At 42.7% G+C, this 25,686-nt stretch overlaps 1 protein-coding gene across 2 annotated transcripts; it reads left to right on the forward strand.

Annotated features, from left to right (window-relative positions):
* Window positions 1–994: 994 nt before the first annotated feature.
* rgl1 (ral guanine nucleotide dissociation stimulator-like 1) lies at window positions 995–22,840 on the forward strand. Of its 2 annotated transcripts, none has more exons than XM_080473957.1 (18): window positions 995–1,433; window positions 14,254–14,364; window positions 16,169–16,377; window positions 16,483–16,557; window positions 16,705–16,895; window positions 17,025–17,149; window positions 17,290–17,505; window positions 17,602–17,705; window positions 17,875–17,959; window positions 18,119–18,208; window positions 18,545–18,631; window positions 18,921–18,953; window positions 19,099–19,220; window positions 19,532–19,621; window positions 19,803–19,989; window positions 20,382–20,633; window positions 20,737–20,851; window positions 21,068–22,840. In XM_080473957.1, the coding sequence occupies exons 1-18, from the start codon at window positions 1,263–1,265 to the stop codon at window positions 21,253–21,255; spliced, it is 2,451 nt and encodes an 816-aa protein (XP_080330083.1). In that variant the 5' UTR covers window positions 995–1,262; the 3' UTR covers window positions 21,256–22,840. The 2 variants fall into 2 exon arrangements, with proteins under 2 accessions (XP_080330083.1, XP_080330084.1); XM_080473958.1 differs by lacking the exon at window positions 995–1,433 and adding an exon at window positions 11,677–11,973 and having other exon boundaries at window positions 21,068–22,839.
* The last annotated feature ends 2,846 nt before the right edge of the window (window positions 22,841–25,686 follow it).

Here is a 25,686-nt window from a genome sequence, read left to right on the forward strand (position 1 = left end):
TGGCCACTGTGTGTGTGTGTGTGTGTGTGTGTGTGTGTGTGTGTGTGTGTGTGTGTGTGTGTGTGTGTGTGTGTGTGTGTGTGTGTGTGTGTGTGTGTGTGTGTGTGTGTGTGTGTGTGTGTGTGTGTGTGTGTGCGCGCGCATGGTGCAGCACCGCCTGGTCCCAGCTAATCCTCTTTTCGGTGCTTTACACATGACTGCTTTTTGATTCTACCTCAAACCTGATCAAAACACACACACACACACACACACACACACACACACACACACACACACACACACACACACACACACACACACACACACACACACACACACACACACACACATACACACACACACGTGCGCGCGCGCGCACACACGATTGTTACACATTTATAATGGTTTGACCTTTGCCCTGCTGTCTTGAATGTCACCAAGCTTGCACTGCTTATCAGAGGGTTGAAATTGTAACTTTACGAAACCATGCACTCATGTGGACTCCCGTTCTTGTTGCGTATACGTCCAGACGATGTCTCGGTATCACATCCTATCATCAGGAGACTCAACATTTCCAGCAACAATTAGCAGAAGAACTTAAAGGGAGAAAAATCAATCACTTAAAAAACTAATTATAGATTTAAAAATATATATCAAAGACAACAAGGACTTGAAAAGTAATGTTCCACAAACACTGAAGGGAAAAGGTCATACATCCTGGGAAATAAAAAGATCTGCTGTTGTTTCTCTTTGTTGTCCTCCTTTATATATCAGCTCTCCTGCTTTTCAATACTTTTTAAAACAAAGAACTTGATCATTGATGTACTCTTTAGTTTTTGAGAGGGTTCGGTGGGGGATGGGGGGGCAGGACCGCGTACTCACAACTCCTCCCCCTTTGAGTGTGATGAATGTAAGAGTGAGGAGGGAATGAGAGAGAGAGAGAGAGAGAGAGCGAGAGAGAGAGAGAGAGACAATAGACTTAAATCACTCATACGGGCAGGAGCTGTTGCAGGCTGAGTTGGATGTGTGCTTGGAGGAGAGGGGACAGAAACCAGAAAAGCAAGACAGTAGTGGTTTGTGATGGGAAGAGAATAAGGAGGAACAGGAAGAGAGAGGACTGAGGTGGACAACTTCAGAAGTGAGTTTTCATCAGTTACACCTGAGAAGAGGACACAGATATCTACCCGTCAAGGCGTATTTCTACATTTTCTGCTGAGGACGTCTCCACCGCTCTGCCGTCCTGACTGGACTATGCCCTGCCCTCCTTGTCACCCCTGCCGCTGATGCAGGCAGTCAGCATGATCTCCCAGTACCCTCTGGCCACCCTGCTGCCCTGGCCCGGGGGCCCCCAGCACTGCTTCAACCTGGACTGCTCCTTACTACTGGAAGGGGAAGGTGGCGTGTCCCTGCAGAGGTACCAGCCTCGCTCCCCAGAGAGCAGCCCTCACCACTGGGTCAGTACAGCACACTCAGTACAAGGCACCATAGTTATGTCTGTCAGCCCTGTGTGTATTGTGTTCTGTTTCTATTCCTGGGGAGCGCAGGTACTTCCAGTCTCCTAAAACAATTTGGCAGATGTCGGCCTTCACAAGAGTGGCCTTCCTGTGCCTTTCTGTTGTTTGGAGTGTGGGAAGTTTATTTTGGTGGTAAAGGTTAGACTGTTTCTTCAAGGTCGGGAGATTGGATAAAAAAAACAAAACAAACCCTCAGATCTCAGAGAGGAATGACAATGATGATAGACAGTGAAAGACATGAGAGATGGTGGAGGTGTTTTTCAAGCCTCCAAGGTCTGTTTTCGTGGGATGTCTATCGTGAAAATAAAAACAATTGATCTGCTTATGACTACAGTTGAAGAGTAAATAAAAGCAAATCTGTGTCCGGCTGGGACTTGGCAGCTGTGTCCTGGATGGACAGATGGGCTAAACATCCTGTATCTCAGCAGCCCCCCCAACAAAAAAATACACAAACCACTGTTGTAATGTAACGTTAGTAAAAGGCTGTTCAATACACAAACCACCTTTGGTTTTTCATGCCATTTTAAAAAAAATAAATGAATATCCAGTTTTTCAGTTCCTCTGTTGGACTGATTGAATTGATGCAATACGCCAACAATTCTCCCCCCAAAAATGAAAACTCATCACAAATGTGACTGTAACCTTTGATGACACTGTCCAGAAAACAGCTGACCTCTTATGAAAGACAGTAATTCACTGTAACTACCGCTTAATGGTGTGTGTGTGTGTGTGTGTGTGTGTGTGTGTGTGTGTGTGTGTGTGTGTGTGTGTGTGTGTGTGTGTGTGTTGCAGACTGGTCAGAGTTTACAGTCAGGCCAATACTCATTTTACTTCAGAAAAGGCAATGACCTTTTTATACGTGACAGAAGAAAGTGTTGAACACATTACGGAGTTTGCGCGTTGTTATTTATCAGGATTTCATTTGCTTGTGAGGTCACGGATTCCTCGCAATGATGTGATTACGAGAACACAACCTGCGTCCACAGCTTATTCCAGCTTAGCTGTGGCTAATTGTTCACATGTGCACACTTGCGGCATTGAGGCCAAAGTGAAAATTCTTTAGGCGTTTTAAAATTGCACACAGATACTGAATGAATAGAGAGGCTGAGGTCTGCAAACTGGTGCGCTGAACCATCCTTGAGCAAGGCACAGAAGTCATGCTACGGTGCTAAAACTGCATGATATCCCCGATGGACTTTAAATACCCATAACATATTTGTACCTCACGTAGTGTACCATGGGCACCTCAAAGGAAACATAGATGGATTGTTTTTCTCTGTGTAGTTTGTACTTTGTAATTAAAAACAACACTTTATTCATAGATTTTATTGCTGAATATTTATCCTCTTCATAGTTGTTATTCATTTATGTCAGTCTAATATATTGTATTTCAATATCTCAGTTGGCAGCCTGATAAAGTCTTTCAAGCTTGATACTCAGCAACTATGTAGATCCACCAAGGGCACGCTGCAGGAGCTTCATTAGGTATCCATTCCTCCCTGATATACGCATTCCTTGGTTATACTTTATATACTTTATAGCTGCTAAAAGCAAATTAGACTCAACTCTTCACACTGAGGACAAGTCAAATACAGTGTGAGTGAAGCAGGTTGTGCCAGGAGCATATTCGACTCTGCTAAATTCATTTGAATCCGCTGATTATTTGCTAAAAGTTTGATTGATTGGTAGCAGTGCAGTGCTGGACTGGTTAGTTGTATTTATTGTTGTTTTACCCTAATTATATATATTTTTAATGTTTTGCTTATGTTTACTTTTTTGTGAGGATGTACTCATTGCATTAAGTCCAAGTAGTTAAAACAATCTTTTTTGTTTTAGAGGGATTTATTTTCACCCGGTACAATCAGAGGTATTTTCGTCGGTTCAATGTCATAACGTTCGGATAACAGTTGCTGTTTTTGAAGGACATGTTTTCAAATTACAAGATATACGTTAGCAGAACGGGCAGCTCATGCTTTGGTGTTTTATTTTCTTGAGGGTTTCACCTTCAAGGAGGTCCAAGTTTAACTTTGGATGAGAAAACCACAGTGAATAGCAACAAGTCCTTTATGAAATGAACATTTCAGTGAAGCAACTTTCAGGCTTTGATCCTTTTATGTATGTTTTGAGTCGAAGCGTTGGTAAAGTCATCCTTTTCCCGGCTTATCTGACATCCTGGCCGATGTGTCGCCCCCATCTCACTGCACTGTTTCCGTCAATTGTTTGAGTGAGGGAGCGAGGAGACAGACGGTTAACTTACAGACACACTCACCCTCACTAAACGCTCACGTTGCATTAGATCAGCCTGTCAGATGCTCATCCGTGTGACTGCTTTACTTTGTACATTGTTAAATCTGTGATTGCCTTCACGGTTGGAATACAGAGTTATAAATGTGTTTTTATAGGAGGATAAACATTTTTTCATACAGTTATGTAAGTTAACGAAGGAAAAAAATATATAATGGGTTTTTATCAGCACACAGAATTCTGTCCCGTCTCCGAAGCTTCTGGACCGTCCCATCGTGTTTTTGATTACTTACACAAGGTTATGAAACCATAGCCGTCATAAAAGCAGGGAACGGACTGACTGTAATCACCCTGCAGTGCATTTATGGACAGCTGTCAGGTCCACAGTTCAGGTCAGGGATAAGGAATAACTGCTGAGGTGTAAGCCATCATCGGGAGTCCACAGAGGATAATGAACATCACACAAGAAACATTTAAACTGATGATAGAAAAAAAAAAACAATTATAAAATGCTCCTTGTAAACACAGTCATTCGGACGATCTGTGAGAGACAGAGTTGAAAAGCATGACTGGAATTTTGAATCCTGTTGCACAAAACTGAGTTTCTGTAATTGCACAAAGCTAAATTGGCTGTCACTGTAAATGTTACTGCTCTGGCTACATTTTGAGGTCTGCAGTGCTGCTTTACGTTCTCCTCTTTCAGCGAGGGACAGGACAGTATAATGAAGCTTCAGGCTCCCGTCAATAAAAAGCCCAGCAGAGGCACTATCAGCCACGCTCTCACACCCGTTGGGTGACAATAACAAGCTGGCAGTTCAATAACCTCGACTTGCCATTCACTGAAAAGGCAGAAGTGACTTTATACAGGGAAAACAAGGACAAAGAAGGAAGCGGGGGGGGGGGTTGTTCAGAGATTCTTGATGAATGCGTGTTTTCCATTGAAAGAAAGTGAGAAAGCTGAGTTAGCACTCCTTCTTCCTCTTTCTTGTCTTTTTGAATAGAGAAGTTCACGTTTCATGCCGAAGCTCTGTGACGTCTCAGTGTGTTTCCATGTTCAAAGTTTTGACTTTGCTTGTCATGTGTTTTGATGACTTGGACAACAATTTCAACAGTTGAGAGTCTCTTTCATCCAGATGAGACTAGTTTTCAAGGCCTTTGACCTGTTCCTTTCTGAGTTTAAACAAAACTCAGTATGCTTCGTTCAAACACCAACTTTATGACATTGACATTTTCCCAGTTCAAATATAGCACAGCTGGCAAGACAGGAAGCAGGTATTTATTGGTTTCTTATTGACCTTGTTAGAAATAATAATAAAAAAAAAACATAATTCATGGTTCAATGGTGAACTTGAATCCATTCATGTTTGTCTGTTTTTTGTCCCCATTTACCGGATTCACAAGGTACCAGACGTCTGTTTTCGACAAAAACAGGTCTGTGTCTTCCTTTTATTCGACTGACCACTTAAAATGTTGCTCACAAGCTCCAGTGACCAACTGGGTGTCAAGTTGTCTGGTCGCCGGCAGCTTTGTTAAGGTTCATATTGTGATCTTGGGTCTAATTAGGTCACATAATGGGACTGGTGTGAAAAGTCAATACCGCAGGCATTGTCCCTGCCACTCAGATGTCCATCCCAGGGTAACAGCACCACAGGAGCAGCTTTGTGTGTGTCTGTTTATATGGCTGTACATCTTATATTACCAGCTTTGTGGGGACCGATCTGAATTTTAGTTATTAGAGGGCTTTAGAGTGTGTGTGTGTGTGTGTGTGTGTGTGTGTGTGTGTGTGTGTGTGTGTGTGTGTGTGTGTGTGTGTGTGTGTGTGTGTGTGTGTGTGTGTGTGTGTTTACATCATTGTGGAGACCTAAATATATTATCTTTATATGTTACGTTTATGGTGACAAAAAGCAAATTTTAAGGTTAGGATTGTATCCAGGGTTAGAAAAAAGCTTAGATTTGGGTTCATATGAAGCAGGTGGTCCAGGCATGGGCACAATATAAAACATGTCCTTTATTATGCCACGATAAAAGGAGACTGGGTTTGAACTTAATTTTAGGTTAACATTAAGCATGTGTGATAGAGTAATGATTGTGGTTGAGGTTAGAGTAGGTCTGCAGGAAATGAATGCAGCACACCACATGTCTGGGGTTCACAATATCTTCTGAAGAACAAAACCCTGAACCCTTTCATCCTTTTACAGATATGTAAGGGCTAAGTGGGGCACACGCATGCTTGTGCGGGTGCATGCGTGTGCGGGTGCATGCGTGTGTCCCTTTGTGTGTGTCCATGTGCACACGTGCCCTCCCACCCAGCGCACACATGCACCAAAATCCCTTCTCTGTTTCCCGCTCAGGCAGGGCATGCAGCGTGAGCCATGACGCATGACTGGGATCAAGCTGGCATTTATGTGTGTGTGTGTGTGTGTGTGTGTGTGTGTGTGTGTGTGTGTGTGTGTGTGTGTGTGTGTGTGTGTGTGTGTGTGTGTGTGTGTGTGTGTGTGTGTGTGTGTGTGTGTGTGTGTGTGTGTGTGTGTTCAGTAAAGCTAGGGGCTCAGTTATGAATATGAGTGGTCAGCATGCAAATGATCCTTGTGTCAGCAGTTTCCCAACAATAACAACTCTGCTGAGTCATAAACAAACAATTAAAGTAACTATAGAACTTCCTGCATCAACAAACTTACAATTTTTTGAAATATATATGTCTTGCTCATATTGCTCCGGAAGTGAATATGTTTGTAGTTTTCTTTTTTTTGGTCAATATTATGTTAACAGTTATGTTAGTACTGCATGTTTTTGTGCAGAAATAGAAAGAAAAGCGGTGTATTCAGTTTTACGGTGTATTTAACAGAAATATCAGCTTATTGTATGCATGCAAATAGTCATATTGATTTGCACACTCTAACTTCTACGTTTACAAGCGGCTTTAGAGTTTTGAAGGTTTCTAGTCGCTGTCAGGTTTTGCAAGGAAGCAGTTGTCACCCGTATCTTACTGTTTTGATGGATACCTCATGTTGTTTTTGTTGCATTTGTGACAGCTTCAGTAGTATGTATTTGCAGGGCAACAGATGGTGTTGCTCTTATGGGGTGGGGTGCAAGTTAGCAGGCGGGGGGGGGGGGGGGGGGGGGGTCAGACAGACAACCAACCCAGTCCAGACCGATTCATTCTAGGCTTAGCAGGGCTTAGATCTCTGGGGGGCGTCAGGGTTGAGGCCCTTTGGGGGAGGGTGTGCTGGGACTCCTCTTATTTATTTTAACTTAAATACAGGGACACCTGAAATCATCGTAACAACTGGCATCTGAGTCATCATAGCTAAGAGTGGATTATCCCTGCTTTAGTGCAACGGTCCGACTGACCCCATATGGAGGCTGACAAAAGCGTGTCTGTCGAGTATTTTCCTTGCGTCTCTGCATGGTTTGGTATTGTTGGTGATAATGAAACACCTGGACTGAACTAAAACTTTTCCTTGAAGCCTGCGTTAGTCTGGCTTGGATGTGGAGTGCGCTGGGGGAAGGGGGTTTCTGGACTTTACTGGAAACTAATGATGTCACCCTTCTCGAGAGAGAAAGAGAAAAGCGAGCAAGAGCCCCACAACAGCCGGGACAATAGATCCAAGGGGAGCAGAGACATGACATAAGAGAAGAGGGAGAGTGGGAAGGAGCGAAGCAGACAGTGCTTTAATGTGGCCGTTTGAACAAAGGACCCAGTTGACCGAGCAGAGAGAGAAAGACAGAGAGAAAAGTGTTTGTTTTTAGAACACGTATCTCTCTATATTTTTACTGTTTTCACTATCAGACCCACAAAACATCTTGCACCTTGGTAAGTCAAAACAATGTGGGCTTTTCCTGACAGTGTTGCCTCTGAATGACCTACTTAAGCTTCTTTGATTGTCTCATCTGAGGATTATATTCAGCCATAGCAGATCCTGCTGATCTCTGTACTATAAATCAAACCATCATATCTATATGTTTTTCTTGCTCTGGCCTGGTCCTTACTCAAACCTCTGCTGACTCTGGATAAACACAAGCGGTTTATGAACTCTGCCCTCTACTGGGAAGCATGCTTTAGAAACACAAACCCACCAACCACAAATCAACAAAGAGTGAAATGCAAGTGTGATAAATACATGAAACTGGCTGCGCATAGATAAGTGTGCATAAGACCAGAGGAATGGACAAACAAAAATGGGAATGAACATATTGAGACTTTTGACCCAGATAAGATACCAGGAAACGTCTTCCCAAGTGTTAATTTTGTACAGAAACTTTCCAGTGGCTTTACTCACAGCCGATACTCCTCTGAATGGGAAGAAATGGTGACTCTCTTCTCTGTTTACTTGAGAGGAAGAGCAAGACGTCTCTTTCCGATCTGAAATGTTGAAATGACGTTTTTCTGTGGACCCAAGACGGTGGGGTTGCATCACGCTCGTCTGTCCGCCTGCGTGGATCCTCTCAGCTTCTTACTGTGCCGTGAACCTTCTCCTGTCTGTCTCCATCTCACTGCAGAGATAACGCGCTCCCAAGTTAATCTCCACGCTGTGCTGCACTGTCTTTGATACTTGACCTCCTTGTCTGGTCTGTAAACACAGAGAAATTACACAACTCAGGATCTCAATTGTTGTTTTTCCCTTGTGTATCTGTGGTTTGCTTCTGGTTTCTCTGTGTTGTTTTCCTTTAATCTGCTTCTCCTTGGTGTCACAATTCTTCCTCTCCTCTCCTCTCCTCTCCTCTCCTCTCCTCTCCTCTCCTCTCCTCTCCTCTCCTCTCCTCTCCTCTCCTCCTTATTGGTCTGCTTTTATGACTGTGCTCCAGGCCGGTGAGGCTCCCAAACCAGTCAGGTATGAGGACAGCAGCCTCACTGGAGTCAGGAGGCTGGAGGCAGGAAGTGGGAGATTTCCTGGAATGTGCGTTTTTCCCCACTGTGGTGCAATAACAGTACGAGCAGCGCTCCTCCTGTTTTTGTCCCCTTTTTGTCGGTACTGTAGATCTGACCGTGGAACAGAGAAGCGAGTACTTGGAAAGTCAAATAATGGAAACGTATTATTAAAAAAAGAAGAAGAAAAAAAGTTGCTCTTATCAAGGGCTTTTCTTGTGTGTTACATCAGTAGCCGGAAAGTGGAAAAACAAACTTGAAAAAAGAATTGACCATATCACTCTACAGGAAAATACAATTATCAACAATGTGCATTAACATAAATCAGCATCATATTTATATCAGCCTTAATCTACAGATGAATTCTACACACATTTTAAAATGAACCCAGTTTGGATTTGTTACTCGTTATAATAAGTCTGCCAACTTCAGCCTCCAATGTTGTGTAGGCTACTGATCAACACTGGTACCAAACTCCTCATGGGTCTAAGAAAGCAGATTAGCATATTTCCTGAAAATTTGATTCAACGGATCAATGGATTTGGGCGGAAGGATTTGGATTGACTTACATTTCAAAACTGTTCTTACATTTATTGAAATTCTACTTGGAAATACAGACACTGCCTTTATGATAATGCAATTAGAATGCAATTTTAAAAAAAAAAACCATTCATTTCAGGATGAGGAAAATCCATTTCTGATTTTGATCCCAAGCGATCCATCCAAAGATGCACGTATTCAGCTGGTCATCCATCAGACAGAGCAACAGCTGTCACATTTGTCAGACGTCTTGTTTGTACGGAGAAGTGACATCACTCCCACGATCGGACCGATGCTCCTGTTCCCCCAGGGGCTTAGATGGAGGTCGTCTGGGGTCGCAACCTTCCCACTGCCCCTCTGGGCTTCCCAGAGTTTTGAAGAACCAAGTGTACACCAGGCCAGCTCAGTCTGGGAACTGGACCTGGGCCAGATATGCTGCATGGCTGAAGTGTCAGTACGAGGAAAAATGATCCTGTACGATTACGACATGTAAAGGAACACGGACTGAGATTCACTCTCAGGCTTCCCTGGCCTTTCAGTGCACTCGAAGTAACGTGGAGACCTTGTTGTGTGGGTACACGTGCGTTTGTGTGTTTTGTGGCACCGTAAACCCAGTGATGCTGAGTATGACGTTTGAGTTACATGTCAGTGTTATGGGAACCATGAACACACACATACGCAAACACAATATTGAAAAGGGGGCCACAGCAGGTCCATATCTCCCGATGAACTTAGATGACAATGAAGCGTCATAAGGTTCCCACTGTCTCCTCCTGACTGGCCGCATGACTCTGGATCAGCAGCTTGGCATTTCGTTAGTGGAAGTAATGGACTTTTAAATTTATGAACCACTGCTTGCTCACATTCTGGATGTGTTTACCACACAAAAGGACCCCTCACAAAGTCTCCACTTGATTCTCATCTTCCCGTTTGTTCACACGAGTGGGCACATTGAGTACGTGTACCGACACATTGACAGTGGAAACAGTGTTGGTCACTCTCACACACTCGGCCTATTCTCCTCTCCTCTCACTGACAATGCACAGTACTGCTGACGGCATCCACAGCTTTCCTTGCATTGTCCCGTACAGGGACCACAAGGCTGCAGCTGCTTCACAACTCAGACTCGGCTACAAGCCCTTATATAACATCTGTATATTAACTTTAATAAAAATAATAATAATAATAATAATAATAATAATAATAATAATAATAATAATAATAATAATAATAATAATAATAATAATAATAATAATAATACATTTGTTGCCATTGGAATTATCAAGTTTATTTTTCATATCTGAAGCTTCTCTTGTGGCAATGACCCTACATTGATTGAACTTTTGCTTTACACAGCTTTGTAGTGAATTATAGTGTCCACTACACATCTCACATACCAAACGGATTTATTTGGCATAATAGCTTCAACTCATTCTGTGTAGTTTCACATCATCACACGCAGAAATAAACATAGTCAGACTGGTAGTTGAACATTTATGGCTCAGATTTATGAAGGCCAAAACAAAATACAAGGTGTGAAAACTCACCGTTTTAGAAAAGCAATAACTTTGCTTTGTGTTGCCATGTGAGTCATGACAATTTATTATGTAAGTTAAGTAATTCATTTATCATGTATGTCATAATACACACTTTTTCTGTCTATTTACAATTTACAAACATTGGTAAAGCAGAAAGTTTCTATTTGACTGCTGCCTTTTGCAGGGGGTCACCTCAGCACCTAACATGCCTGGCTGCCCCACACTGAAGGTTAAGAAAGGCACATTTAATGGCTAGAAAGGTATAAGTAACGCAAAACTAAAAATTTGATTAGGACATACTGTAGAATCAGTGTAGAAAAGGGTTCTTTAAGAGATAAACAACTCTGTTGATATCTGTATGATTGACAAACAAAGGACCCCTGTGGTAACATCGAGACAACTCAAAATTATAGTTATAATCTGAATAATGATTTCAAAATTGGATTATTAAAAAAGTTAATTTTGTTTTTACAAGAAACTAATTTGATTTAAACGTCGAGAAATACTGAAAAAACGAACAAACCTTAAAATCAGTCAGCAATTTACGACGTCACAATAACATTAAACTCTAAAAGACATTTAGCATTTATCGTCACCATTTTATATTGTGAACGACTAAGGTGAAGAAGTATCTGTTGGTAGAGTGCTTGTCGCACAATCAGAATGTTGCAGGTTCGATTCCCCATCCCAAAGCCCACAGGTTGGAGTGTCAGTGCAGTGGAGAAGCTATGAAAGTAAAATCCGTTCACCATTTTTTTGATACAAGATAAAAAATTAAACACAAACAACCACCACCTCACAAAAGAGACAAATCTACACTTTCCACCAGTTTCACTGGAAACGGATTGATCTGTTCTTGTATGTGTCTGTTGCGCAAATATCAACCACAACCATGCGTATGAGTGCGCACATTGTTGTCAGACTGAAAGACGGACAAAAAAAAAAAAGAGGAGTTGGAGGAGGAGTTTAAATTGAACTGTTGTGAGTGAGAGGAGGAGGAGGAGGAGTTCGGTCATTCAGTAGAAGAGGGAGAGCCTGCTGACAGACACAGGAGGAGGATTTGGAGTTTACAGAAGAGAGGACTCGTGTGTTTGTAGCAACAACAAAAAAAAAAAAGGAGACGAAGAAATTCAACCAGGGTTTGGATTTGATTGAACTACTCTCCCTTTTTTTTAAGGGACTTTTTTCTTTTCTTCCTTCCGTTCCTTGTTGGATTACTCTCGAGCTCTCATGCCGTCCTCGGATCATGAGAGAAACGCTCACCATGAAGTTCGCCTGGAAAACTAAAATGGTAAATATGGGATTGTTTTGTCTGCAGGTCGCGCGGCGCTCCGTCTTCTGCTGCACGCGCTCCGTTGTTTGTGGCGTTGGAGGGGGTGGGTGGGTGGTGGGGGGGGGGGGGGTGTGTTTGTAGGCTTGGGAAAGTAGCGGATAACGGGGAAAAGAAGAGGAGGAGGAGGAGGAAGAGGAGGAGGGGTAATGGGGTTTGGGGCCTGAACACCCACTTTCAATTGTTTTTGCTCGGTTCCAAATCCAGCTGGTGCTTCAACAAGTCGCTCAAAGATTGGGACGCATAAAAAAAAAAAGAAGAAAAAAAAAAGAAAAGAGGATGTGATTCCAAATAAATAAATAACAAGAAGGGAAAATAAGCAGCTTTTCCCACTCGGTTGTGACGGATCTTAAAAGTTGAGTCTCGGGGTCACTGAGCATCAGAGAGAGGACCATTGTTGAGGGGTGGGGGATCACCGCCTCCCCGCTGCGACCGAGCAAAGGAAACACAACTGTTGTTCCTGTTATCTCCGGGGTACTATTTCACACCAATATCACCTACACTTGTAGGGCATTTCTTACCTCCACACTCAGCTTGGTGTCCTCCATTGGTGCTTTTTTTGAGCATCTTCTGTAGGGACATTCTCATTTTCAAATGTTTTGCCACATGTAATGTCATTATCATCTGTTGTCTAAGTTATTTGGCAGTCCTGCATTTCACTGACTGGTTTCTACTGAATAGAAATATAGCAATCTCATACTTGTTTTAAAACATTTTTTGCAAACTCCCACAAAAAAAGTGTGTATGATTTCAGAATCATCCAGCTCAGCGAATTCAAATCGAGCTCTGCTGCTGACAACAAAAAAAAAGCAGGCAGTGTTTACAGACTGAACTCAGCAGCCCAGCAGCCAGCCTGCACAGAGACCTCCTGCTATTGTTTTGGGAGTGTGTGGACTGGATGACTCATGCACTGATGTATTTATCTGTCTCCAGGCCAGGCAGCCGGACACCCAGCCAGCAGCTTCGCTGAGCGAGGGAGAAAGGTGCCGCTGAACTTTAGATTGAGATGTAAAACAGCAGGACAGCCGGGTGGGCATGCATACTTGATTGAGACAAATCCTCACTCTGACTGGCAGGCACACAAACATGCTTGTAGGTTTTCCTCACACTTTTGTCTTCTCTCTCTCTCTCTTTTTTTTTTTGGTTTTGTTTTCTGTTTTTCTTGAAGAGCTCAATTTTCATTTCTGCACCACAGGCTTCTGTTCAAACCAAAACACAGCCTCGGCATGGCTGAGTGCCACAGGCCTCCCGGACCCACAGTTGAGCCCGTTACCATCAGCTTTGACCCTTGACCTGTTTTCTGGCAGCCTGTCTATGTGGGGAATAGCCTGGACTTTGCTATTGAGCCGTGGAAATGAAAGTGGGGACAAGAGAGAGTAATCTTGGCAGCCGCTATCTTTGTGTGTGTGCAGACTTGGCCATAATACTGCATGCGTGGTGCTTGTATTTGGCCAGTCCTCCTCCTTCCCTGTCTCAATGTCTGTGTTTTTGTCTCTGTCTCCATATGTTGACGTCTCAGTAGAGCTCAGCCTGTCTCTGTGAGCAGTTTTGTATTTTGATTTCAATCTGTTCTTCACAGAACACATCTAAGTACACGGTTACAAGCTGTGCACAGATCTGCGGAGTCTTACAAGTTCATTTAAATGTGGCTGCACATACTTTTGTAATCAGTGTCCTTTGGTTTGTATCGTACGACGAACAGACAGACATCACATCAACAGAAAGAGAAAGGTGATGGAAATGTTGCAAAGTAGGTGTTTGTTTAAGAGACTTTATCCATTCTGCCTCTTATCTGAAGCTGGTTTGAGTTTCGTGAAAGCAGTCCAGCTCCGACTTCAGCTGCAGAGAGACAGGGACATAGTGAAAGAGATGGATAGGGAATAAAAGAGGGAGTAAAAGCTGAAAGAGAAGGAGGGAGTGAGGCCTGGCAGCCTGCACGGGTGGGGGTTGGGAATTTGGTCATTCTTGATGTTTTACTGCACTTTAGTCTTTTTCTCGTTCTTTTTTTTGGGGGGGGGGGGGGGGGGGGGGGGGGATTCATGTTCTTTTCTTTTTTTTAATTCAGTCTGTTTTTCTCAAATGGGCCTGCAATAGTTAATTGCAATTTTATGAAGCGATAGAAATGACACTTGATAAAGTTTACTTGGCTCCTGTGTACAGTGGACTGTTCTGAGTCTCATCCTGGGTCTTGTTGAGAATTCCTTTCTTTAGATTATTTTTTTTTTTGTCTTCTTTTTTCAGAGCTCGGTGCAGGACTGGGGGGAGGAAGTCGAGGACGGAGCCATCTATAATGTGACACTGAAGAGGGTTCAGATCCAGCAGGCAGCCAACAAGGGAGCAAGATGGCTGGGGGTGAGTGAGCCTGTTTGAAGTCTCACACAGACTGAGAACCTCAGAATGTTGTCAAAGAGGAGAGAAGTCAATCTTCAAACACTCCGTGAGGTAGACTGACAGTGAAAGCCTTAACCCCCCCCCTGCCGCCACCCCTACTTTCTCACCCTGTTATGTGAAAGATGTTAACGTTAAGATTCTGAGGTAAATAGTCTGGGATTTCGTCATGTGCAGATGATTTCTAAAAGCAGTCCAGTGAGCTCCATGCAGACTGCTCAGCTTGAAAACAGAAAATGCCTCTCGAGTGTTTGAAGAAGCTTTTCTTTGAATTCTAGGACGTCTCTCTGCATTATGCCCTGCTGGATATGTTATTATTTTACCTTCTGGCCCATATATCCTCCAGATTAGCAAACACCTTTTTATTTGACTGCTGAAAACCAACAGTTTCCCCAGAACTGGGCTGTTTAGCCAGAGCATGTGATTTCCTGACTTTTCCATCTGCCAACTAAACTGCTCACTCCCCATTATAGTGTACACAGTTTTACAAAATGCTGCCGTGACAAAAAAAGGAAAGCGAAGGGCTTTTCTTTGACTTGTGCATTTTTTCGTTGAATAAAAGGAATTGCTGTTTCCTCTACTGGGATCTTTATAACATAATAAGACGTTGGAGAGTGTATTATTATACTGTACAGAGGAGCCAAGTGGGGGGCTTTATCCTTATTGTCTTTTCTGAGTTTTCCCAGCAAAAACCTAAAAAAATAGGATTTTCCTTTCTCAGCTGGAAAACCAGGATCTTGTGTCGTAGGCTTGTTCGTGTCTGTGTAGTTGGCATTGTGGATAAGGACTGGCACATTAAAAAGAAACGTATAAATACCCCGAGGCTTCAAGACAGTGCTGATGTATTGACATGGGGATAAACTGCTCACTGTATCACGGCTAATTAAAACAATATGGCAGTTCTGTGCAGCACTGCCAGTTTAGTAGAGGAGAGTGGTGACAACTCCCCATTAAGACATGAGCGTGATTAGTATAAACAGTCGATTGTCGGTGAACAAAGCAGTTCTAATCAGTGGCCACGCTTGTGTTTTGTTTATACGAAGAGCAGTCATTGGATTTGGTTGCAAATATTTATTGGTTCATCGAGACGTTCGAGCCTGTGTATGTGGTTGTACAGTGGATCACCTAACAGAGATAAACAATTATATTTATTGTGTTTACTGAGCTGATATCAGATGGGAGTGGTGGGAGTACTTGGCCCTGCTGCTTGTCCTCCTCTCTTGTCTGGAAGGACAGTGGAGGAGGGGCCTCGCTGTGATTAAAAGCAGATTGGAGCTTTTCCTGTTATAGCGTGCTAACTACACTAAAGTCTCTCTCTCTCTCTCCCTCTCTCTCTCTCTCTCTCTCTCTCTCTCTCTCTCTCTCTCTCTCTCTCTCTCTGTATCTGTGCCACCTCTTCTCTCTCCTTGCCGGTGTTAACCACTCACTCACCCTTGTATTAACAATAGTCGGACACATCTGGAGGAATCATAACTAAATATAGGTCATGATTGTCGTTCCCATTTCCTAGACTTCCCAGCCTCTTACACCTTCATTGTTGAGTTATTCTTATTGTAGAGATTCTATCTTCGCTGTGCTGTGTTTAATGTATTTCACATGTTTTCTCACCGTATATGGAAAAGGACAAACTAGACGACCAAAGTGCATTTTGGGTATACTGATTCTTAGTCTTGGATTTTAAGCAAAATGACACTTGTCGGTACCAGTAACTAAAAGTGAGTTTGTGCTGCTTCAACAAAGTAAAATATATATATTTGTGTGTGTTTAGGCGGAGGGCGATCGCTTACCTCCAGGACACACTGTGAGTCAGCTGGAGACGTGCAAAATCCGAAGTATCCGGGCTGGAACTCTGGAGCGTCTGGTGGAGACGTTATTGACGGCGTTCGGAGACAACGACCTCACCTACACCTCCATCTTCCTCTCCACCTACAGATCCTTCGCCAGCACACAGACTGTACTGCAGCTGCTGCTTGACAGGTATACTGCAATGTGGTGTCCTTCATCTGACTGATGCAGAATAAATAATACCTGCATAGTGTGCTCCAGTTAGATGAATTATGAATGTTTGTTTTCCTGCGGCAGATATGGAAGCATAGAAGAAAACCAACAAGAGACGGTCAGATGCCACAGTTCTGAATCCAATGGAGCCATCAGAAAGTGAGTTATATATGCAGAGTGGTGTCGGTTACATCAGGGAATCTTTCAAAGATAAAACGTCAATGTTACTTTCAGCATTATTGCATACTTACCTTCCTTGTAAGACATTCCCAGCTCTCTCAAAAACATCCTGTCTGTCTTCCGTAGTGTCTTGGCTTCTATCTTGCGTGCCTGGCTTGACCAGTGTCCCGAAGACTTCCAGGAGCCTCCAGACTACCCCTGTCTTCACAGACTGATGGAGTATCTACGCAAGGCTCTACCAGGGTCGGAGACCCTCAGACGGGCAGAGGGACTGCTGGAGCAGCTACAGGGTCAGGCCGGCATGGACGACACTGATGGTACTGTTTACTTGTATATAGTCATTAGAATAGTTACCCTGGATGTTGCTTATTAAAAAAAAAAAAAAAAGAAAGATCCGAGAGGCCAAAATTAGTTTAGTGACAAACTGTTTCTTGTTTGCTTTGCAGCCGGTTTCCTGGGCAACTGTTCTTTTTGCCTCGGAGAAGAAGAGGAAGTGGAAGTTGAGGTCCAGGAAGACTTCATGTCGTTTCAGACGGACTTGGTGGCCGAGCAACTGACCTACATGGATGCAGTAAGTGGAGGGAAACACAGCGGAAAACTGGAGGGGAAAAGGTCACATAGTTTTCATTCTTTTCATGTTTAGTCAATGTTGTCATACTAACATCAGTTTTCTTTTTTTTTCTTTTTTTTTAACCCTGTGTGGTGCTTCAGGTGCTGTTTAAAAAGGTAGTACCCCACCATTGTCTGGGCTCTATTTGGTCTCAGAGAGATAAGAAGCACAACAAGCACAGTGCTCCCACCATCCGGGCCACCATCACTCAGTTCAATGCTATTGCGGCCTGCGTGGTCAACACGGTGCTGAAACACAGACAGATCAGACCGCATGTCAGAGCACGGATCATCCAGCGCTGGATAGACATCGCTCAGGTTGGGGGAAAAAAAGCTACAGATTCACTTTTCTAGAAAACTGGTGAAGTTGTCGGCCATGTTGGGATTGTCATTGTGTACATTTTCTTCCAACAGGAGTGTCGAATACGAAAAAACTTCTCCTCTCTGCGGGCCATTGTCTCAGCGCTACAGTCAAATCCCCTGTACAGGCTGAAAAGAGTATGGGCCTGCGTGCACAAGTAAGCCTCCAAGCCCTTTGCTATGCAGATAATCTCAGTTGATTTTTGTTTTATAGAAGAATCAGCTATTTGGAGGAATGCAATAAGATCTCATTACTGTTTGTTTTTCACGTGCGTTGGAGCCGTTGTGTTCAATCCAGTTAACCGACCGAAATCTGTTTTCACACAGAGACAGCATGCAAACGTTTGAGGAGCTCTCCGACATTTTCTCTGACCACAATAACTACCTGACCAGCAGAGAGCTACTCATGAGGGTGAGCGCTCGCTTTGTTGTCCCATTGAAAAGAATGCGTGGATATGAATAATGTATTTTTTCATTTAAGTTCCAACTGTGGCCATAAATCCTAAAAGCAATCTTTCAGTCGCCGGCTATATCTCTGAGGGGAACATACCTATTTTTGTTTGCCCTACAGGAAGGCACTTCAAAGTTTGCCAGTCTGGAGAGTTGTGCCAAGGAGCACCAGAAACGCACCCACAAGAGGCTCCAGCTGCAGAAGGAAATGGTGAGACAAACGCGGGCGAACCGGCAGCTTCAGAAGCAAACCTCAACAAATGGATCGCTCCTAAAAGAGCTAAAATTGAGCTTTATATTTTAAAACAACACATTCCTCCTAAGTAATGTACTGTAAAGTGAATTCTCGCCTCTCCAGAATGATGGAGCCACATGCTTTGCTCTGTTTACTTAATGCATTATGTGCTCTCCTTGCATTAAGCTGCCTGGCCATCTGTGAGGACCACAGTGTAAACAAATATACGATTGCACTGTTGCTCCACAGGGAATTTACTTTTCTTTTATGTTCTTTAAATGCCAAATATATAAATATGATTCTCCTCCACAGGGAGCAATGCAAGGAACGATACCCTACTTGGGAACATTTCTGACAGATCTGACCATGATGGACACGGCCCTGCCAGATCTAGTAGAGGTAAAGAAAAAAAACAAAGAACCTAACACCTGCTGAGTGTGTGTGTGTGTGTGTGTATCTTTGTGTGCCGTCAGTATTTGGGAGCAAGTGTCTGTGAGTTTACACAACTCTGACAGATCTGAGAGTCTTATGTGTTACCAATGTCAGAAGCTGGGGCGTAAGTTTCCATGAGTGCGTGAGGAATTTTGCCTGCCCATTTTCGCAGTGGTCCACCTAATGCTGTTTGTCTAGGCAGCCACTGGTATGTGATGTGCCGGGTCTGACAGCGTCCTCTTTGTGTCTTCCGCAGGGTGGTCTGATCAACTTTGAGAAGAGACGCAGGGTGAGTGTGGCTTCAGTCGCCCTCCATGACATGATTATACCCCGGCCAGTTGTATTCACATGAGGAGCCCAGATGATCTGTGGTCGCCTGCGTGTTTGAAGTGAAGCTTCAAATAACACCGGGGACCTCTCTTTTCTCTCTGCAGGAGTTTGAGGTGATAGCTCAGATCAAGCTGCTCCAGTCAGCCTGTAACAGCTACTGCCTGACTGCAGACCCCGCGTTCCTGCGCTGGTTCAAGAGCCAGCCTCAGCTCAGTGAGGAAGAAAGGTACTGCTTTACTCACGAGATCGTCTCTCTTGAAATCACCATTGTCCCTTTATATAACGAGCAGATTATTGCATGAGGCATGATCTGTTGGATCTGTTGTTCACACACACAAAAGAAGCTTCTTTTTCTCTTTTCTTACTGTCTTTAATTGCTGATCTTATGCTATTTCTTTATTCCCCACTGCTCCTTTGTGCTTGTTACCTTACCTGCTCTCTTGCCCCCCCCTTTATTATCTTTTCTGATTTTTTATTTATTTTTTATCACTAAGAATATGCATATCTGTCATGTTGACATTGTACTTGTTCCCGCAGTTATGCATTGTCCTGTGAGATTGAGGGTCTCGGCGACAGCAGTCCAACTACACCCAAAGCTCGAAAAAGCATGGTGAAGAGACTCAGCCTGTGAGTACAAACACAGAGGAGACGCTGATAAGATCTAATAAAGGAGGGTCTGATATTAAGTTCAGCGTGCATCTCTTTGGGTTAGGAATGTCATATTGAAGATATCATATTGAGAGAGTACACTACTCTGCTGGAACCTCTTTATTTTATCATCTAATAACTCACTTCCTCTGTTATCCAGGCTGTTTCTTGGAGCTGACAGTAATTCATCCAGTTCCCCAGTCAGAGAGACGCCACGCTCGCCTCCTACTGGCAGCTCAGGGGAGAGTATGGACTCCGTCAGCGTGTCCTCCAGTGACTCCAGCACTCCGTCAGATAGTGAAGGACTCACCACTCCTACTCACGCATCTGACTCCCAGCAAAACAAGGTGCGTTGTATTTCACTGTGGCAAATCCTTTACTAAATGCCCAGTGCCATTTTAAGATGGTGGACATTTTAACCTTATTATGTTTGTGAATTTTGAATGCTTTTTAGGTAATTATTCAATACCAGAATATTATATGCATAAATAATGCTGTAGTGATGCTTCAAATTGACCACATTTCATAATAAGAACATTTTCAGACTATAGCTTATATCATCGCTCACTGTAAAATATACACTCTTCAGTAGTTTCAATCTTCGTTCTTTACCTTTTTTCTTTTTTCTTTTTATAACTGTGTCTATCCCTGTGTTTAGACCATTAGATTGCAGAACAATGGTTCAGCTATGACAGTGTGTGTAATTTTTTTCTTTGCCATTTTCCTTCCGTCTCTCAAGCTATCAGAATCGTCCTCCTGTACTTCACTCCACTCCATGGACACCAGCTCGTCGACAACCAGTGTCACTGTGACTTCCACATCCCCCTCCCTTCCCGGGCCCGCCTGCACCCACCGACGCTCCGTCTCCCTCACGCCTTTGTCTCCGAGCTCCTCGATCCAAACCCCAGCGTATAACACCCAGGCCGAGGACGCGTGCATCATCAGAGTCAGCCTGGAGCAGGGCAACGGGAATCTGTACAAAAGCATACTGGTGAGGAAATAAAGGGATTTTTGTATTCCCGTGTGAGAGGCAGGATTTTTTGCATGATTTCTTTTGAATGTGTACGATTTCAATTCTGTTCTCCCCTGAGCAGCTGACCAATCAAGATAAGACGCCGGCTGTTATTTCCAGAGCGATGGCCAAGCACAACCTGGACGTGGAACCAGAGGACGGATACGAGCTTGTCCAAGTCATTTCTGATGACAGAGGTGAACCAGATTGGTTTTACTTCAGTGTAATTTATTGTTTTCCATCGTCGGTGAATATTTTTAATGTAAGCATACCATACCTACGACTGCTCGTTCACAGTTCAACATTTTTAATTATACGTCCTTTTCGCGGATGAGTTATTTGAGATGAAGTCAAATTTCTAAAACATCCCAAACTGCAGGTTCCTAAATGTCTTGTGTCTTCTTCCCTTTCAGAACTGGTGATTCCAGACAACGCCAACGTCTTTTACGCTATGAACACCTCAGCCAACTTCGACTTCCTGCTGCGTGTTCGGGGCTCGGCAGGTCGACCGGTCCAGCTGCGTAGCCGCTGCAGCTCCACACTCCCCCGCAGTCAGCACCGCTCAAGCCTCTCTCTCAGACTCAGCAAAGTCACACTGTGACCCTGGACTGCAGCGCCCTGGCAGTCTGCCCCGACCCCACTACTTCAGGGGCAATACAGAGTGTGATGATGGATGGGGAGATACATTCATAAGAGACTGTTCATCATAAGCGATGGCGCAGCTGGACTCTTGATTCTTCTGTCAGCAGTGGAGTCTCTTCTTTGAACTGTGCGATCGTCTGCCCCACCTTGTGGAAGTGTAGTGTGACTGCTGTGCCAGTAGGACTCGTGATGCCTGTGACAGAGTGAAACAGCGACCCCAAGTGGCCACTACTCTTTATAACTGTTTTTTTTGTTTCTTTTCTTTTGCACATGTGGGAGCAGCTATACTCCTGACCTCCAACAGTATTGTGATGTTGAATGAACTCTTTGTTGTTGTTTGATGCCTGTGTAGCTGAAGCTTTACATTTGTCATAACAGAAGAGTGATGACACGCTGAAACAAACAAAAGAAAAAAGACTTGAGTATCTACTCCTTTTGCCTTTGTTGATGAGTGAATGGACCTCTAACAGTATTCTGAATGACATTAATTACTTAACAGGAGCTGTGATGTCATTCTCCCCCCCCCAGTCAGACACCTTCATTAGTCTGTGTCTGGCTCGTGCACAGTGTGCACAGAATAAGTGCGCTTAAATCTCCCCCTCTCATATTGTGAGCTGCGTGACGAATGCCGCGTTCTGGGCATTCTGATGGGTTCAAGCACTTGGTTTTATCAAGTCCTCAGCGACGATTAAAAATGGCCTTACCTGCTCTGTCTTTAGGGCGTAGAGATGCAATTTACGGTGCCTTTCAATGCAGACAGATGCTCCCTCACAAAATGAAAAATAAAAATGGAGACGTGTGAGGTATCTTTATAAATGGAAAGCATCATATAATGTGTCTCAGACGGATGCATGTTTGTACCTCTTTACCCTTCATTATATGAACTATGGAGTTGCACTTGTCAGTTGGTCGGAGATGCCAATGGGATGTGAATAATTGAAGATAAGTGTACCGCTCTGTAAGCGGTTCATTCCTTCTTCTCTTTAATGAGTTACTATTTTTTTGTTCATAATTGTTGCTTCTTCTTCTTTTTTTTCTTTTTTTTTTTTATGTTTTTATAATTCAGGCCAAAAGCATATGCCAGACTGAAGAGTCTGTGAGGGATTTAAACATAATTGTTAATACTTAGTGCCAGGTTTTACTACAATTGAAGGGACGCCTCATGTCATTATGCGCAAAAAAACAACAACATAAAAGTCCCATGTTTTTGTTCTCTTGGTGAGACTCCTCACTTCTAAAACAATCGTACTTTTAATTCCACCATCACCACTTTTAATGCAATATTCAGAGACTGATGGTTTCTTTTATTCTGTTCCTATAGTGCCATGATTGTGCCAATATTTCATTTTTGTACAACCGGTTGAGAGACTTAATACAACGTTCCTCACAGGAGGGTGATTGTCGGATTCACGTTGACGTCCCAGTTTGCCCAATCTATTGCCTCCATGCAGCCGTTCTTTTGGAATGGCTCTCACCCTCAGTTTATGTTCTCCACTGCCAAAGACTTTTACTCTACCTGAACAAATAAATTATTACCATTATTAAGATCCGTGTTTTTCTGTATTGATTCCCCATGAAACTAACAAAACATGAAATCTCTCGACACTCTATGAACCTCCAGTGGACTTACACAGCAATCTCAATGTGTTTCAAGGACGAAATCATCTCTCTCTCTCTCTCTCTCTCTCTCTCTCTCTCTCTCTCTCTACTCTTGAGTCATGATGGAAAACATGTTCATTCCTGTTAGAACTGATGTCGTCAATCAAGGAGTGAGAGGACGTTCTGGACGGAGCCCAAGCTGTTTTGCTGAGTGGAGGACATTTCTGCTGACTTGCAGCAGTCATGACCTTCCTTCACTGAAATTGGCTTTTGCTGCATCGGTCCAACATTTGTTTTTGTTTTTTTTCTTCAGAAATGTAAAGGCAGAGAGGCAGCCGCAACAGTCACAGGATCTACTGTAAATCTGAAAACCAAACTGTAACTTAACAAACCTTTAAAAATGTTAAAACACTCCACTACAATTAAACACATCAAATCATGTGAAATATCACACAACTTTAACTTCAGAGGTTTTAAAAGTACCTCAAATTTCTTTCATACCTCAAGATTTTTTCAAGCTAAAAATCATTCGATGTTAAATTACTTCATTATTTTGGCCACCAAAACCTGGAAGCTTTCTTTCTTGAGTCAGCCTTAACTTTTGGAAAAATGGTTTGAAGTTCAGATATTGAGCATTCCTTTTTTTTCTAATCTGTCCAATCAAGAGTAAGAATCTTGACTCAAAACAGAAAAAATATATCAATGATTTTAGACTATGAATACATTAAGACAGCCCCGACTAGTTTTGAATAAAGTGGAAATATTTGAGCCTCAGAAATGAAAATATCATATGACCTTTCGATGCAGTATGGGTTTGCTATAGATCTGAACTGTAATTGTAATTTGCATTGCTTTTATTTTGTATTTAATGAACGACAAGAGAGAACTTTTGAGCATTTCTTGCATTAGTTATGTTTTCTTTTTCAACATTAAAGTGATTTCCAAATTTTGTTTTTGTACATATCAGACCCACAGGTGAGCCAGTAAAAGCAAAACAATCTCCTACAATAATTAAACATGTACTGTCTCTGCAGCAAAACTGAAACAATGTGGATTATTAAATGTCTAATTACGTTCATGGTATTTTTTATTTCTTTTTTTACTCACAGATGATTTGGTAACTAATCATCATTTTGAAGATCAAAATGAATGACCTGATTTTAGTGAAGAAGACTGGCGGTTTTTCACAGAAAGGATGAAGGTTATATAACAGGTGGAGGTTCTGCATCAATTGTATCAAATTCATTTTGATTAATATTCCACTTTTGACTGTCTTTGTTTTTAACGGCACACCAATTCTGATTTATTACAGCGTACAGACCACCTAAACAGTGCGTTGCTTTCCTGAGCGACTTCTCGTAGTTTTAAGCAACAATCCACACTTCTTACAATAAAAAAGCCATATTTGGGGATTTTTTCATTCAAACATTCAGACCATTTATCAACTCAGTTTCTTCACATTCTCACCTAAATGGGTTTAATTCAGCACGTCGAGCAGCTGACTGACAACGGGGGGACACACTCTGGAGTTTATTGTTAGTTAAGGTCTGTCAGCGTGTCGTCTCTTGCTGACTTGCCTGCATCCGAGTGTGGTTCTTTGTTTTATTTATCACTGGTTTTCATGCAATAAGAGGCCATGTTTATGAACAATCAGGGAACTTACTATCTTACTACTGAGGTGGCTGCAGATTTGATTGACACTGTTATTTCAGTTATTTTACCAGCATCCTGTGATTTGTTTTCCTCAAACATTTAAATATGAAAGTCTGCCGTTGATCTGGAAGCTCCAATACCCCATGGAGAAATGGGGATATAAGGAAACTGAAAATAAAATGGAAATTACCAAAAGATGATGAAGGAAAAACAAATTAAGGATTAATTATCAAATACTTCAAAAGCTAATGACATAATAGAGAGGTGTAACAGGCAAAGAATATTTAGTCCTTCATAGAAAATGACCCCAAAATCTTCTTTCCAATGACTGACAACTGAATCAATCCAAATTTAATGAACACAGAAGCTCTTTTTTTTTTTTTTACTGACTTTGTGTGTGAGGAATTTGCCAACAACTTTAGGAGCGAAATCCAAAATATTTTATTGGATTAAACATTTAATACTACGGAAATCCATTTTCGATCATCTTGAATGTCTGATTGTACCTGAGGAAACACGAAACAGTTGCAGAGACACTTGGTAGAGTTTTTTCTCCCGAATAAACCCAAACATCTTTTAGATCCAAACCTGAGACACTTTTTAAAACATTTTATGAACTCTTAGAAAGTGAACTTCTATATATTGTAAACTGTTCTCTGAAGGGCAACACTGACAGTTTTGACAAAGACCTTTATCCATTTCAAAGCAACATTTTAGATAAAGTTGTTTTCATTTAGTTGAATGACTTTTTGATGGAGACACAATGTGTTTTGAGTAACATCAGTCTGCTGTTAGGGTGAACCACAGTACAGAGACAGTCCTGATAAAAAGAAACGTTCAATGATCTCAGGTAGAATCTGGACTCGCGCAGCATTTCAGTCCAGTATCTCACACCAGCAATTTCTCCAGAATTAAGCTGCATGTGCTGACGAGGACGAGAAAGAAGGTTCACGTTTCACTGGTTTGAAAATGGCTGGATTGGCTCCCAGTGTTTTGGGATTGAGCTCAAGTTCTCCTTTTTAAATACCTTAAAGTTCTTGTACCTTCTGATCTGTCAGGCTTGTGTCCCGGGCAGCCTTCTCCTGCCGGTCGGGGCTCCACTTCATTCGACAGTGAATCCTCTCTGGTTCTTGATGCT

This window comes from Lipophrys pholis, assembly GCF_963383615.2.
Source record: "Lipophrys pholis genome assembly, chromosome: 10".
Classification (NCBI taxonomy): Eukaryota; Metazoa; Chordata; class Actinopteri; order Blenniiformes; family Blenniidae; genus Lipophrys; species Lipophrys pholis.